Source organism: Musa acuminata, chromosome BXJ3-8 (genome assembly GCF_036884655.1).
Source record: "Musa acuminata AAA Group cultivar baxijiao chromosome BXJ3-8, Cavendish_Baxijiao_AAA, whole genome shotgun sequence".
In the NCBI taxonomy this organism is placed as follows: domain Eukaryota; kingdom Viridiplantae; phylum Streptophyta; class Magnoliopsida; order Zingiberales; family Musaceae; genus Musa; species Musa acuminata.
This window is the reverse complement of record NC_088356.1, coordinates 8,828,843-8,843,386: the sequence shown is the minus strand read 5'-3', so window position 1 is coordinate 8,843,386 and position 14,544 is coordinate 8,828,843. Positions and strand designations below refer to the sequence as shown.

Here is a 14,544-nt window from a genome sequence, read left to right as displayed (position 1 = left end):
GTAATGACATGACATCGCACGTTAATTGGTGGTACCACCACTCACCACCAATTCGCCATGCATCAGTCTCTTCCAAAGTTTTGGTGGCAGACTTTCTACTTAGTTTACTAAGATCATGTGCTGCTTGGGATTAGATATGCGAAGCTTCATCAAGACAGTTCATCTGAACATGGCGAGGGACTTATTCCACTTAACATTCTTCAAATAGAAAACTTCGTCATAAGACTGATCCATTTCGAGAAGAATGTCACGTAGAGGCTCATTAGTCTCGAAGCAGAGAGCACAGCTCAATGATCGGCTCTGCTACTGTGGAGTTTCACTCTGCTGTTTTGTCGAAGAGAAAAGACTCTGACCACCAGCAACACACAACGTGAGTGTATAATGCTTTCAGGTGGCATGGAGCGACAGAGCTGAGTCCAGAACGTAAAGGAGTATTTATGAAGGTGGGGTTGATGATGATTAGGGGGCAATATGGCTTAGTTACTTTCTCGGTACGAAAAACGAAGCACGTATTGATGACGAGAGGTTGGATATGATCTGTATCCATGTGACCATCATCGTCAAAAGGAGAGCGGAGACAACTCTGCTAATGATGGTTATCATCAACTACAACCTTTAATTAGTAGCAATGTAACCTCAAACAAGTTAAAAAGGATGGCTTGAGCACATCAACAAGAATGCGAAAGATGATCCAAAATAACAAGTGAGTGGCTTTGAAATCCTGGAGACAGAATTGCCTGACTGGATCTTATCCATTGGAGGTTTTCGATTCCTGGCCCGTGGGCAGGTCGCATCTGTCTTGACCCAATGGACAAGACGGCATCCAAGTCCTTATCGGGTTATTCCAGGCATAGTCAGACCCAGTCATTCGTACTATCCACTAAGTCGGTGACTATTCTCTCGTGACACTTCTGGCCAAGAAGTACATCTGTAAATGCTTGTGAAATCTCTTTCGTTTCATTAGCCAGTGGATGGAGATTGACGGCATGCGTGAGATCCGAGTACCGGAGTTCTTTTGTTACCGCTGTTATGGCGTCTGTCTCGTATTTATTTCGTGTTGTACGGCGCAGCCGAGACAGTTCGCCTGGGCCCGGAAACTCGAGCGTCACCGCTCGACGACTTGCCTCGGGCGTCGTGGATGCGTAGGCTGTTACCATCGTGCATGTGGCTGCCGGGGCGACGGAGGAGGAATGGGCGGTGAGATGACAGCTTCTGACCGTCCCCCGTCTGTTGTTTTGTCCGCTTCCGTCACGTGGGGTGTGTCCGATGGTGCTGTTTCTGCAGGTGCGCGAGCAGAGCAGCGTTCTCTTCCTCCGTGTCGTTTACTCCATGCACCAGAGACCACTGCACCTGATGCTCTCTCGCCTCCAACGACTTCTTTTCATTACTGGTGCATATTATCCTGATTCAAAGCGAACGTCATTGTGTTCGTTTGAAATGGATGTTTCCATGGCGGATCAAGTTAGGATCCAGAAACAGGAGCGTATCCGTCTGCACCCGTCGTCGTCAGGATCGGACGTCCGACGATCGCTACAAGCCAAATGGCACGACGGTGGCGTCTTCAGTGCGGATCATCAGAGTAAAAAAAACGAAAAAAAGCGGTCAAAAAAGTGTTGTATTCTAAATCAAACGGTCACCTGCATCGCTTTTGTCGCGACGACCGGTCCAAGCCAGTAGCAAACCGGATTCCCAGACAATTATTGTAATTAATTTAAGGGGGACCCCAACCAGGGCCTGTATTGGGATCGAGGAAACCGTTTCCCATATGTTGCAATTAAATATAAAGTAGAAAGTCCCTTCAAACCTACAGAGATCCAATCGATTCAGGGAAGGGGACCCCTTTCCCCCGCCATTTCCTCCTTGTCTTCATCCCGATGATATGCAAAACGTAAATGACCAAATAATTTGCACTTGACCAATTACGATTCCTTAGCATTGACCGTCGGATCGGGAAGAAGGGCATCAGATCCGTACTGACACTGGCGTCCTTCCCCCGCCAAGTTGGCGAGATGTTTAAGAAGGGAATCAACGCAAGACAACAGTGCCAGCAGTTCTCCAGTTCACTAGCCACTTCCAACGGCTACGTACTCGAACGTGGCGGTTCACCATCCTTGAGAATGGTGAGGCGGGAAGGAAACCAAGGCCCTGTGGTCCCCGTGGAGGAGTCAGATTTGACCACGTTCTGGTCCCCTCTTCGGTTGCCCGCGCCAAGCCAACCCGGGAGGAGAGAGAAAATGGTTGCAGAATACTACAAAGGGACTTCGAATTAAAAAGAATAAGGGAAAGGAAAAAAACAAAGAAAAAGGGAATTAAGCCGGAAAAGAAAAGAAAAAAAGAAGAAGCAGACAGAATTCAGGCGGGAGAGGGCTGGGAAGTGGGATCGGCGGAGGAGGGGAGGTCGGGGCCGACGCGGCAGCCTTCGAGCATGAAGACGACGTCGGCCATGGACGGCCTGTCGAGTGGGTCAGGGGCCGTGCAAAGCAGCCCCACCTTCATCCCCAGCAGGAACTCCTCCCACTCCGAGGACTCCGGGTCCAGCTCCAGCAGGCCCGGCTCCAGCAGCTCCGCCACCTGCCCCCGTTGCAGCTGCCGCTTCACCCACTTCACGATGTCTTCCTCATCGTCCCCAGCGAACGCCCCCGGCCGCCGCCCAGTCAGCAGCTCCAGCAGTACGATCCCGAAGCTGTACACGTCCCCCTCCCGCGTAGCCTGACCGGCGGCCGCCGCGTCGGGCGCCACGTATCCCAGGGATCCCACCGTCGTTGCCGATGTCGATGCCGCGGCTGCGGCGGCCGCTGCACCCGCCGTCACCACAATCGGCTCTAGCCCGAAGTCGGAGAGGTGGGGTTCGAAGTCCGCGTCGAAGAGGATGTTCTGCGGCTTGACGTCCCCGTGGACGACCCCGGAGGCGTGGAGGAACGTCAGCCCGCGGGCCACGCCGAGGGCGATAAGGTGGCGCATGGGCCAGTTGAGCACGTGGCCGTCCTGGTGGGACGCCTCCTGCAGGAGCGTGGCGAGGTTGCCGTTGGGCATGTAGTCGTAGACCAGCAGTCGAACATCTGGTGGGGGGCCAGCGTAGTAGCCGCGGAGCACGGTCAGGTTCCGGTGCTTTACCTTCCCCAGCGATTCCGCCTCCTTGCGGAACGCCGCCTCCTCGATCACGATGGCTCCGTCCGCCGACGTCGACGGCAGCCGCAGGATCGACAGCACGGTGCCATCGTTGTAGCACGCCTTGAACACCAGTCCGTGGCGACCGCGGCTGAGTACGTTCTCCTCGTCGAACTGCCGCGTCGCCTCCACCGTGTCAGCGTAGGTGTTCCTGTTGCTGAACATCACCAGCTTCGGCCCGCCATTGTTCTCACCGCTACCGCCGCTCCCAGCGCTCGATCCGCTGCCCCTTCCGGGGCTCCGTTTCTTCACGCCGGCCCGACTATCCAGGAAGCGCCTTCGCCAGCGCAACAGGCTGAAAGCAAAACAGCAGCAGCAGACGACCAGAATGCAAGCCGCGGCCGCAGTGAGGCCGATCACCAGGATAAGATACGTCCTCTTCCTCTTCTGGCACGCCGTCTCCAAGGGGTGACCGCAGAGATCTGGATTCCCAGCAAACGCCGATGGATCGCCAAAGCGGGAACTCACCACCCCTGGAATTTCTCCTCTCAGGCTATTATCGGACACATTGAGGTGCGCCAACCTTGAGATGAGAGCAAGGGAGGAGGGAATTGAGCCCGATAGCTCATTGTCCGAGAGGTCGAGCGCTTGAAGCTTAGAAAGACTGGAGAGTGAGTCGGGAATGTCGCCTGAGAGATGGTTGCCGTCCAACATAAGCGTGACCAAAGTGGAACAATTGGAGATATCCGGCGGAATTATGCCCGACAGATTGTTCCGGCCGAGGTCGAGCTCCGTTAGGTCGGAGAGACGGGAGATATCCTCCGGGATGGGGCCTGACAAGTGGTTGGACCGGAGCTGTAGAATGGTGAGGTTGGAGCAGTTAGCGAGCTCCGCAGGGACCTCGCCGGTGATGTTGTTGTAGGCAAGCGAAAGAACTTTTAGTGACTGGAGGTAGCCATATGTCGCGGGGATTGAGCCGGAGAAGGAGTTGGCAGTTAGGTTCAGAATCTGCAAGCTCCATAGGCTGCTGAAACCCTCCAAAACTTGACCGGAGAACGAGTTGTCGGCGAGAGATATCACCTGAAGGCTTGGTAATCCGAACAGCTCCGCCGGGAGGTCTTCGGAAAGGTTCTTTTGGCCGCTGAGGTCCAGCGACTTCAGGTTCAGCAGCCTCCCGATCGACGCCGGAATGACGCCGGACAGGCTGTTCATGCTCAGGTTTAGTGTCTGAAGCCCCGTGAGGTTTCCGATCGTTGAAGGAATCTCGCCGGAGATACCATTGCCAGCGAGGACCAACGTGGTGAGGTTGCTCAGCAGCATCAGCTCCTCTGGGATGACGCCGGAAATCTTGTTGCCATAGAGCGACAGCGTTTCGAGCTTGGAGAGCTTAACGAGACTCCCGGGAATCGAACCGGAGAAGAGGTTGCCGCCGAGGTAGAGATCCCTCAGCTGGCTAAGGCGACTAAGAGCGGCCGGTATCTCACCGGAGAACCGGTTCTCCTCGAGATCAAGAACCTGAAGGACGCTGCACTGCCCGATCTCCACTGGAACCGGCAGGGTCATCGAGTTCCTCCCAAGCCGAAGCTCTTGCAGTAATGCAAGCCGTCCGATACCTGGCGGCAACGAGCCGGTGAAGGCGTTCCCGAAGAGATCCAAGACCGTGAGCCCCGAGGCATTGACAAGCCACGCGGGGAATGCTCCTGCAAACCGGTTTTGCTTGAGGTCCAGGACCTGGAGGGCGGCGGAGTAGCGACGCCCCTGCGGAGGCGGAGCAAGCTCGGTGAATTCGTTCTGCCCGAGCTGGACGATCCGGAGTGATGAGACGCCGGTGGTCGAAGCGTTGTAGAAGACGGAGGCGGGCACCGCGCCAGAGAGGCGGTTGCGGGCGAGGGCTAGCACCTGGAGGTTGGGCATCTCTGCGATGGCGGCAGGGACGATGCCGCGGAGGCTGTTCCCCTGGAGACTAAGGTGCACGAGGGAGGAGCAGTTTGCAAGGACAGCGGGAAGTGTACCCTCGAGGAGGTTGCCATCGAGCCAGAGGAACGCGAGCGCGGGGAGGCCACCAAGGTTCCCGGGAATGGTGCCGTTAAGGCGGTTGAAGGAGAGGTCAAGGAGCTGGAGGCGGGGGGCGGTGACGGAGAGGTTGGCAGGAATCGACCCGGAGAAGGCGTTGGAGGAGAGGTCGATGTATCGGATGTCAGGAGGTAGTGCGGTAGGGACAGGGCCTGTGAAGAGGTTTCCCGCGAGGCTGAGGACTTGGAGGTTAGAGAGATTGGAAAGGAAGGCGGGGGGAAGGGGACCGGAGAGGGTGTTTGACTGGAGGTAGAGGGTGCGGAGTCGGCCGAGGGAGGCGAAGGACGGGGGAACAGGGCCGGACAGCTGGTTGGTGCGGAGGCTGAGTCGCTGGAGGAGGTGGAGGTCGGCAAGGCGTGGGGAGATGGGGCCGGAGAGGCGGAGGCGGGGGAGAGTCAGCTCGACGACGCGGGAAACGTCCGGGTCGCAGGCGACGCCGCGCCAGGAACATGGGGCGGAGGGGGAGGAAGCATCCCACCCCGCGAGGGCGCCGAGAGGATCGCGGAGGGCGCGGCGGAATGCGGTGAGGGCGTCGATCTCGGCCAGGATCTCGGAGGTACGGTTCAGATGGGGCGCTGGCGGCGGGGGCGGCTGAGGCGGCGGCGGGGTTGCCGAGATGAGAAGGGGAAACAGCAGTAGCGGGAGGAGGAAGAGGGAGAAGGCGGAGGAAGCGGACGGCATCCTGGAACAACCAAAATATAGACTTTTCGGCACCGTAGCGGAGACGAGCGTAGCAGTGGTAAGTGGGGAGTGGATGGTGGTGGGTGATCTTCTAAGTTTTTGCTCAGCGGCAGGAGGCCGAGGACAGATGAGATGAGAAGAGCAGAGGGGAGAGAGAGCGAGAGGGGTTTTTGGAGTGCTTTCGCTCTTTCCCTCCCTCTTTTCTCTCTGTCTCTCTCTCTCTCTCTCACTCAGAGTTCGAGGCTTCGTTTTGAATAAAATAGTAAATGCGAGCAGCGAAGGAAAGTGTTGCAGCAGAATCTCTCTTTGAATTGGGATTAATTATCCCAAGATGGGCAAAATTATCCGTTAGTAAATGGTACCGGACAAAGGTTTCACTCGATAGTGGGGCCGGCGCATGTTGATGGTGTCAGTTAGAGAACGCTCCCTGTTGTTGCTGGAAGGAGCCAAAGCTTTTCTTGGTATATTATGGAGTACAGCGAGTTTGGCTACTGAGCAACCTCACATAAAGCCTGTTGTGAGGATTCAAGATATATATATATATATATATATATATATATATATATATATATATATATATATATAAGGATTTAACTTTTTCATATATTCTCATATAATTTTTTTTTTAAGATAAAATTACTTTTGACTTTCACTCGTAATTTATCTCGTCTCTCCTTTTTTTTTTATTCGGACCATGAAGTTATCGGTAATGGCTCATGATTGTGTTATTTTTTGCCTTTGATATTATGTGCAATGTCTTATTTTAAATAGATCATACTTCCTAAATGTTTTGTTGCTCGAGTCAATCTTTGCTAATCCCTTTGAGATAGTTTGAACTAGTGATGAGAAGGACAAGCAGGCACAACAAAGAAAAAGAGAATGAGAGACGAGGGCAATAATAAAAAAAATATGAGAGGAGGCCAGAGTGGAGGAATATAGGAGGGGTAATGAGACCTCATGGTGGTAATGGATGAGTGCACAATCACATAAGGATAATGCGAGCACACTTGAGGAAGTCGAAGGTGTCATAGAGGATAATGGTGAGGTAGGCTAGCTTGTCGCAAAAATGGTCAAGCCAAATGTATCTTATGTAGTTGAGCACATAGGCCATGCCATTGTGATGAAGAGCAACCTGTCTTTGAGATCATAGGAAGAGCGAAAAATAACAAAGACGAAGGCGACGATTAACAAGATGAATACCATAGACAATTTTATCTTTTAAAAATAAAGAGCATGAGCATAAATGAAAAAAAAGGTAATAAACCGAAAAAAGTTTTTTTTAAAAAAAATTATTCAATGATAATTATATTTATACCAATTTTCTGTCTTTTATATTGTTTTTGGGACAGTATTTGTTGGTCGACCTCTTATTTACTGCATCTGAAGCATGACTTAACTCTTTGGGTGGTTGCAGGCTTAAAGGTGCTGATTTGAAATGGAAGGACCCCAAACCAAAATGACATGCCATCCAAAGGAAGAGAGAGTTATGCACCCACGAGCTCTGTCGCTGCAATTATTTCGATGTCTGTACTTTAAATTGGTACCATAAAAGTTCGGGACATTAATTGAATCTCTCTATTTCTCGTACGTTATAGTATTCCTACCCATACATAACGCTAAAATATCCACATCAATCGAAGGAGAAAGAAATGGACTCTGTTTCTTGTCGTGATCGACTGACATGGCCTACTCATTCAAAAACACAAAATGAGATGGATAATGAGCAAGTCGCATTCTTTAATCAAAATGTACAAATCAGGATATGAATAATGCCGCATTTAAATTCATAGTTTGTGTTTGAGATATTAGGGAAGTGTTCAATGTATATTAACCTCTAGCAATTATGAACAATATAACAAGAAAGTAAATACTTGTAATATTCATAAAAAAAATTAAATTTTTTCTTAAAATATCGATGATAGAGAAAATATTATTTATCAATTATTGTCAATCAATAATCGTGACAACCTAGTTGACATAAGAGAGACAAAATCTGTCCATTTGATCTATCCACGTGCGCACAAGTCTAATAAAAATAATTATAAATTATTTTTTTTCACCGTCTATATGGATGTGAGTCCAAAAGAGAATGTTATTAGTTATTCCCTTAAAGGAATATTTCATAATACATTCAGCCCCTTTCACCTCCTATAAAAAGCTATTTTTGATATAATAATCATAATCATATATTTTTTTATTTTAGTCATCGTCTTATAATAATTTAAGTGTTAGAGGAATCAAGTTAGAAAACTCATATCCGACCTTCTTATATCTATCAGCTGCCCATGTATGATTTCTTTGCAAACAAATGCATGGAGGCTCCTATGCACGTATAAATCATTTCGTGAAAGTGGAGTTATCTCAAGTAATTGGCCTTATATAGCCTTATAATAAAGCTAAATTGGATACAGTCTTATATCTAAATGTCGTCTGATCTTTCCTTAGATGTGGTCGACTTTAATATTTGCAGACCAAGAAGTATGGATACGATGATTGGTATGACTATAAGAGTTCATTTTATTAATTTGGATTCATCAATGATTTTTTTTTTCATCATTTCAGAGAAATTACCAAGTAGGAAAAGAGATTTTATCAAGAAATAGTCTTGAAAAAATAAACCTCAAAATGAAAAGAGAAATATTAGAGATTAATAACTAAATAATTAAATAAAAATCTTCATTGAAAAATCTATATTTTCACTATATACGAATTTCGACATCGTAATGTCTGTCATATGGCAACACTTTAAGATTGAACGATCACATCTCATTATAATATGGCTTGTTAGATCGCACCATTTGATCGATACAATGTCATTTCTGAAACATTACAATTACATTCTTGACCTCACTATGCCTTTTGAATTCAATACAATACTTGGTGCCAATAAATATGGGTAATTTCCCATTAAATCATGTCCTTAAGCATAATGATCCTAAAATCTCACTATAAAAAGTTTCTCTCGATTACATTCCCTATATATCATATTATCAAGCTTTAATATATTCAACACTTAAAAGATACGATATTCAACCGATACCTTACAACTAAAACTAATTTAAACATCAGAAAAATTTTGTCTGAGTATACTCTTGACATAATTTTTTAATAATCCAACACCATTTCAAATCGGATTAATTGGACACTTTCATACAATAAATTTGAGTCAAACATGAAACAGGTCCTCGGTTGACTTTAAATTGACATTCTAATGGAAGAATCAAAATCTATTTTAACAACATCAAATTATGAGTGAGTTTTGTTGAGTTAATTATAACTCAAAGGAATTTCTTTTGTATTTTCTCTCAAACTTCTACTAAAGCAACTTGACCTAAATCTTAAATCACAAATAATGTTTTTTGAACTTCTATTCTCGAGCTAAGATGATTCCTCTTAATACTAAATAATAATAATTTAAGGAATAGAACAACATGGTGTTGTTCTCGTGACGATTCCACGGAAAGTGGTCTTCCGATCCAACCAAGAACGACGCAATCCCTCACTTTGCTATCATACCTATGACAACCTTCTCGGTCACAATGGGGTCCAACTTGCCCCAAAAGAGGCCTGTCTTCATGCCCATTTCCATCCCCATATGGCCTTCCTTCATCATCGCTGCCGATGGCCAGCATATTCTTTCGGTCAAGGCATCAATGTCAGTCAACAATGGTTTCTCCGCCACATTCTTGCTTTTAGTAAAGGAAATGAGTCGATTACCGCTTCCTTTGATGCGGCTGTCACCCCAAAAATGAGTGTGTCTCTTTCAATCATCCCACATAGCAACCTTGCATTTTATTTGACGAATTGGATTCGAAAAAGAAGATCATCGAAGAACAAGGAAGATGTTACAATTGATTGGAATTTAAGAAGAGATTGGTTCTTCCATGCTTATCGTTAGGACTCTAAAGATGTCGGACATACAAAACTAAGTCGAGAGATATATTCATATAATTCCTTTTAAATTATTCGAATCTTATTCAAATTTAAATATCGGAGGGGTAATTGTTGGAAATATCTTATGAGTTAATTTTGTAGGCTTGACATCTTTATGGTAAAACGAATTTTCATTTCGATTAAGATTGAAATACGAAAATGAATCTCAGTTAGATTTCGAATCAACTTTCTATTCAAATAATAAAAAAATTAAATTAATGATTAAATAATATTTTAAATCTAAAACGATATAATTAATAAAATTAAACATGAATTTTTTTTTGCACAATTTATTATAAACATTATTGATAAATGATAATTTGAATGCCATTTGAGAAATAAATAAAACAATTATAAACATTATTGGTAAATGATAATTTGGACGTCAACTGATTCAATTAATTCAAAATTATAATATTTTCGTAAGGTAATGAAATACTAACGTCAAATAAAAATATATAACAAAACTACATTTAATGAGATTCGAACTCAAAACCTCTCGCAGTTTTTAATGATGTTTTAACCAACTGAACTATGGAATCCAACCATTAATATACCCCATATAAATTTATTAATAGATACTTAATAGGGTCGGATCCCTTAACTCTCCGGTTAAATTGATAAACCGGACCGACAATTTTTGGTTTTTGGCCCGGTTTACTGGTCGAATGAGTGCCATATAGTGGGGTTTGGCTTGTTTAGTTTGATATTTAAAGAAAATAAACCACAAACCACTTCGGTCCAATATGTCAGGCTTATTTCGGTCGGTTCGAAAGGTTTACCGGTAATCAAACCGGGAGGCTAATACGTTGTTGGATTCTTATATCAATTGTATAGTCCCTCCAGAGATTTTAGCTTAATCGGCATCAATCCGAGTTAGTATTAACCTGATCAGATCCGGCTCGAGTCAAATGGTTTGATCAAATCCTGACTCGGGCCACTTGGTCTGATCAATTCGAATAAAGACGCAAAGCAAACCCTTAACCGCATCCCTCCCCCCAGCCGGCGGTACATCCCCTTCTCGTCCGCTCACTGCTTCCCACATCCCCCCGTGATGGCGGTGCCAATAGAGACGGCGGCGGCGGCCCCATCACGCCTCCGTCCTCCAAGAACTTCAGGTAATCCTCCGGTCCGATGATCAGGTCGCCCCTGGCGATTGCCACCGGCCCTTACTCATTCCGTGGTGCTGTTTGCAGAGATTGCGGGCGGAATTGGTCCTGACGGGCGATTTCGCTCGTAAGATGGATTAGTTTTCCTTTTCTTGGTTTCGATGGATTCTCAGATTGATCGATGAATCAATCACATGTCCCATGTTGTTAGGGTTGACGAATCACATTTCCTTTCTTTGTATTTGCCGATTAAGGGTGATGGCGCGTCGGCTATTCGCCACGGCTTTCAAGAGTACTCCGATGACCGGTAAGTTCTTTTCCTTGTGAAAAAGAACGAGACAGGAGTACATATGCTTTAAAGTTTCTGCTATGATGATAAATCCATAAGCTGTACTACAATTCTTGTACGAGAGATTCTACGTTTTGCTTTTTCTGAGAGGTCTTCAAAGCCCCCCTTGAATTTGCATTTATGGCGTGCGTGCTTTGTACTCTGACATTGTTTTATCTTGACTTTATTATTATTATTTTTTGGCTTAGCGTTTGTCTGATTTATTCCTCTGTCCAATTTTCATAATTCTTGTAAATATTTTTCATAATACTTATCAATATCTCTTCAGATCTTCGTGCACCAGACAAAAGGTATAGATAAACAAGGCAAGGAGCTTCATTTAAATCTTTATACAAGAAAAGCTCAGTGATAGCCAATCCAAAGCTTACATATTAAGAAGAAGAAGAAGAAGAAGAAGAAGAAGAAGAAGAAGAAATGGTAGGGGTTGGATCAAACACCTTATGCTGCTCCTTATACATCAGCAGATTCATTGCTCAAATATACAGATGCCTTTGTCGCAGTCAGGTTCGCCTGAGCCGATGAACTCGTTGAAGCCTTCCCTCTCGCTTTGAAGCAACAGCAGTGCCATCTCCGAGTCATTATCTACACCAAAATCCGAGACCACCTGTTCGCTCACGAAACTGCCACCCTCGTGGCTCAACTGCGACGCCACGAACTTGTCGAGCGCCCTCCAGTCTGTCACACTCCCCATGCCGCTCGACATCCCCGCTTGCTGCTGTTGCTGCTCGTCCTCTTTCTCCAACACCGTCATCTTCGAGCTGGGTTGACTCACCAGAGGCAGGGATGGGCTCTCCAGCTGGGGCAGCTGCACGAACTGGGAGGGGTGTAAGAGATGCAGCTCCTCGAATTCAGTCTCTTGCTTGCACTGCAAACTCATGGGTTGCTTCTGTAGGCACATCATCGGATTAACCATGGAGTTCATCCTGTCGATCTCATCGTAGCAGTAGCCGGAGTTCCAAATGGCGGCCACGCTCCTCGCAGGGCAAGTGGCTCGTTTCTTGAATGCGCGACACACGACCCATCCTTCTTCCTGTGAATGCGAAATCACTTGTGTCATTCATTCGTATATCAGAGCAGCATATCAATAACTTGTCAAAAGAAGAAACGACGCTGAGAGGAATACAAGCAGCTGAGTCGATAGATGAGACGATTCCTTTGAGACACAGTGACCAAGAAAAGTTTTCTGTTTTGTGCTTAAAGGTGTGTTCTTTTAGAGTCGGAAAAAGAACGTCTTTCCTGCGGTGGAAAAGGTTTAGGTGCTTTCTGTATGCTGCCAAAGTTAGAGACAAAGTGATGATTGCTTTTCGGCATTGTTTGCGAAACTATATGACAATTCTTTCACCATTCGTTTCTTTTCTTTTCTTTTCGTTTCTTCTTGGCGACTTCAAGAAAACAGATGAAGTTTCAGCTTGCCTGCGTGAGCTAAATGAACATAAAGGAGGAGGACAAGGTGAGGGTGATGTTTCAGCTTGCCTGTGGCGATCCGTTCTCCTCGGATTCGAGCCTGTACTCATGCATGATCCAATCGGTCTTCTGCCCGTTCGGCGCCCGTCCTTTGTAGAAGACGAGGGTCTTTCTCATGCCGATGAGCTTGTTCTTGTCGTGGACCGCCTTGTCTCTCCCGGTCGCCTTCCAAAAGCCGGCCATGGTGGCCCTGTTCGTCCTCGTACCTGTTGGATACTTCTTGTCCTTGTGGCTGAAGAAGTACCATTCACTCTGCTCTTCGTATCCGATCCGACACCGTTCTTCAAACAGTGAGCACACAGAAAACATACAGAACATCGCAATCTGTTAATTTCTACATGTAAAGTAGATTAAAAGAAGGCTATTTGCTGAGCACGAGACATAAACACAGTGAAAGCTGCTAACCTTGGAGATCCCATGGCTCGATTCTGTAGAGATCGATATCTCTGATAACATCCAGGTCTATCTTTTGAGAAGCCACCTTCTTCTTAAGATAGTAGCCAACGAGCTCCTCATCCGTCGGATGAAACCTGAATCCAGGAGGAACACACGATTCCATGGGTTCCTTTGTCTGCACCAAATTCGTTGCCACTACGTTCAAGACCCTTGGAGGAAGAACATGCAGCAAGACATGTACCAGGACAACACTATTAAAAGGACGCTCTTCGAAGTCAGAGAGAGAGAGAGAGAGAGAGAGAGCGAAGGCCTGGATTTATCTCTCTCTCGTTCTCTCTCTCTCTTATATATTATAGGATGCATATAGGCAACACATCTGTTCCTGCCATGATGCTGTTCCTCGAATGAGAATGGTGGCAATCATTCGTCCAGAACATGTGCTCTATTAGTCCACAAAAAATCATTGCTGCAGTATATAATAACACAAGGGTAAAAAAAGGAAAAGTGTGTTGCAGAGACAAGCGAGGACTCCTTAGCAAATGACGGTGGTAAGCTGGACCATCTAAGAGTAGAAGGCAGATGTACCACTGCAAGGAAAAGAAAACAAGTACCAATTGTTGTCCTTTTATTCAAGCAATCATTAAGACCTCTAACACACTTGCTAAGTTTGTATTTTTCTTGGATTTGCCAAGCCAAGGAGAATGTTTCCAGTGGTTTTAGATAAAAGGTAAGCTAAAATGTCATTGGAGTGGCTAAACTAGATGGAAGCATGCAGACAAATCTATAAGAAATCATTGGCCACTCCATCATTTGGCTCTAAATACAAAGATCATTCAACTCATCTTCCTTTATTAGAAGGATGATTACATGTTTTGTGACTCCATATAAGATTAGAGAAATACAAGAGCGGCTAGAGGTTCACATCTACTATCTTAATCTGCTGACGGCATTGAGTTATAATTACTAATGCCATGGTGTTTGGTTGCTGCAGATAAGCTTTACCAAAAACGGGGTAACAAGCACAGGAGTGCAGCTCGAGGTCCCATGAGCATGGGGACAAGTGGCTGACGTTTGCGAGGAGAGACAGCATGCGCCTCTTGTCTGTGGGCGATCTAAAAGGAAAAGAAGGAAAAGTTGGTCTGGGAGCCAAAAAGAATGGAGTGGGGGGGAGCGAGGAAGACCTTTCTTAGGTCAGGCCTGCCATGGAGTGACTAAAAGAGAAGGAACCTTCTCTCTCCGAGGACTGACTCCTTTGTCCCCTTGTCTTGGAATTCCATGGCAGACCTTTGGCCTCTTTGCAGCATAACGAACTCCGAATACCGTCGTCGACAACAATTCAGCGCAGCATCGCGAGGAAGAAAGCCTCTGATGGTCCTTCATCCTTTCGGACTCTGCAGTGGCGTAGTCTCTTCGGGTGTGAGAGCTACTCAT

General features: G+C 46.4%; 2 protein-coding genes across 2 annotated transcripts; both read right to left on the bottom strand.

Moving 5' to 3' along the window:
* Nucleotides 1-2,235: 2,235 nt before the first annotated feature.
* Nucleotides 2,236-6,308, bottom strand: LOC103993195 (probable inactive leucine-rich repeat receptor kinase XIAO). The gene has a single exon (XM_009413164.3). The coding sequence runs from the start codon at nucleotides 5,860-5,862 to the stop codon at nucleotides 2,353-2,355; it is 3,510 nt and encodes a 1,169-aa protein (XP_009411439.2). The 5' UTR covers nucleotides 5,863-6,308; the 3' UTR covers nucleotides 2,236-2,352.
* A 5,213-nt stretch (nucleotides 6,309-11,521) lies between these two features.
* LOC135645737 (NAC domain-containing protein 37-like) lies at nucleotides 11,522-14,544 on the bottom strand. Its single transcript, XM_065164392.1, has 5 exons — nucleotides 14,341-14,544; nucleotides 14,116-14,225; nucleotides 13,123-13,364; nucleotides 12,727-12,998; nucleotides 11,522-12,283 (listed from the first exon to the last, which is right to left on the bottom strand). Exons 1-5 carry the CDS (start codon nucleotides 14,542-14,544, stop codon nucleotides 11,720-11,722), a joined length of 1,392 nt encoding a protein of 463 aa, XP_065020464.1. The 3' UTR covers nucleotides 11,522-11,719.

Bases quoted from the DNA above. Each gene is read 5' to 3' on its own strand.
- LOC103993195 (XM_009413164.3), bottom strand. From the start codon at position 5,862: ATGCCGTCCGCTTCCTCCGCCTTCTCCCTCTTCCTCCTCCCGCTACTG.
- LOC135645737 (XM_065164392.1), bottom strand. From the start codon at position 14,544: ATGAGTAGCTCTCACACCCGAAGAGACTACGCCACTGCAGAGTCCGAA. The intron at 14,226-14,340 runs GTTCCTTCTCTT...TTTTCCTTTTAG, and splicing joins TCAGTCCTCGGAGAGAGAAG to ATCGCCCACAGACAAGAGGC. The intron at 12,284-12,726 runs GCAAGCTGAAAC...TCGCATTCACAG, and splicing joins AGGAGAACGGATCGCCACAG to GAAGAAGGATGGGTCGTGTG.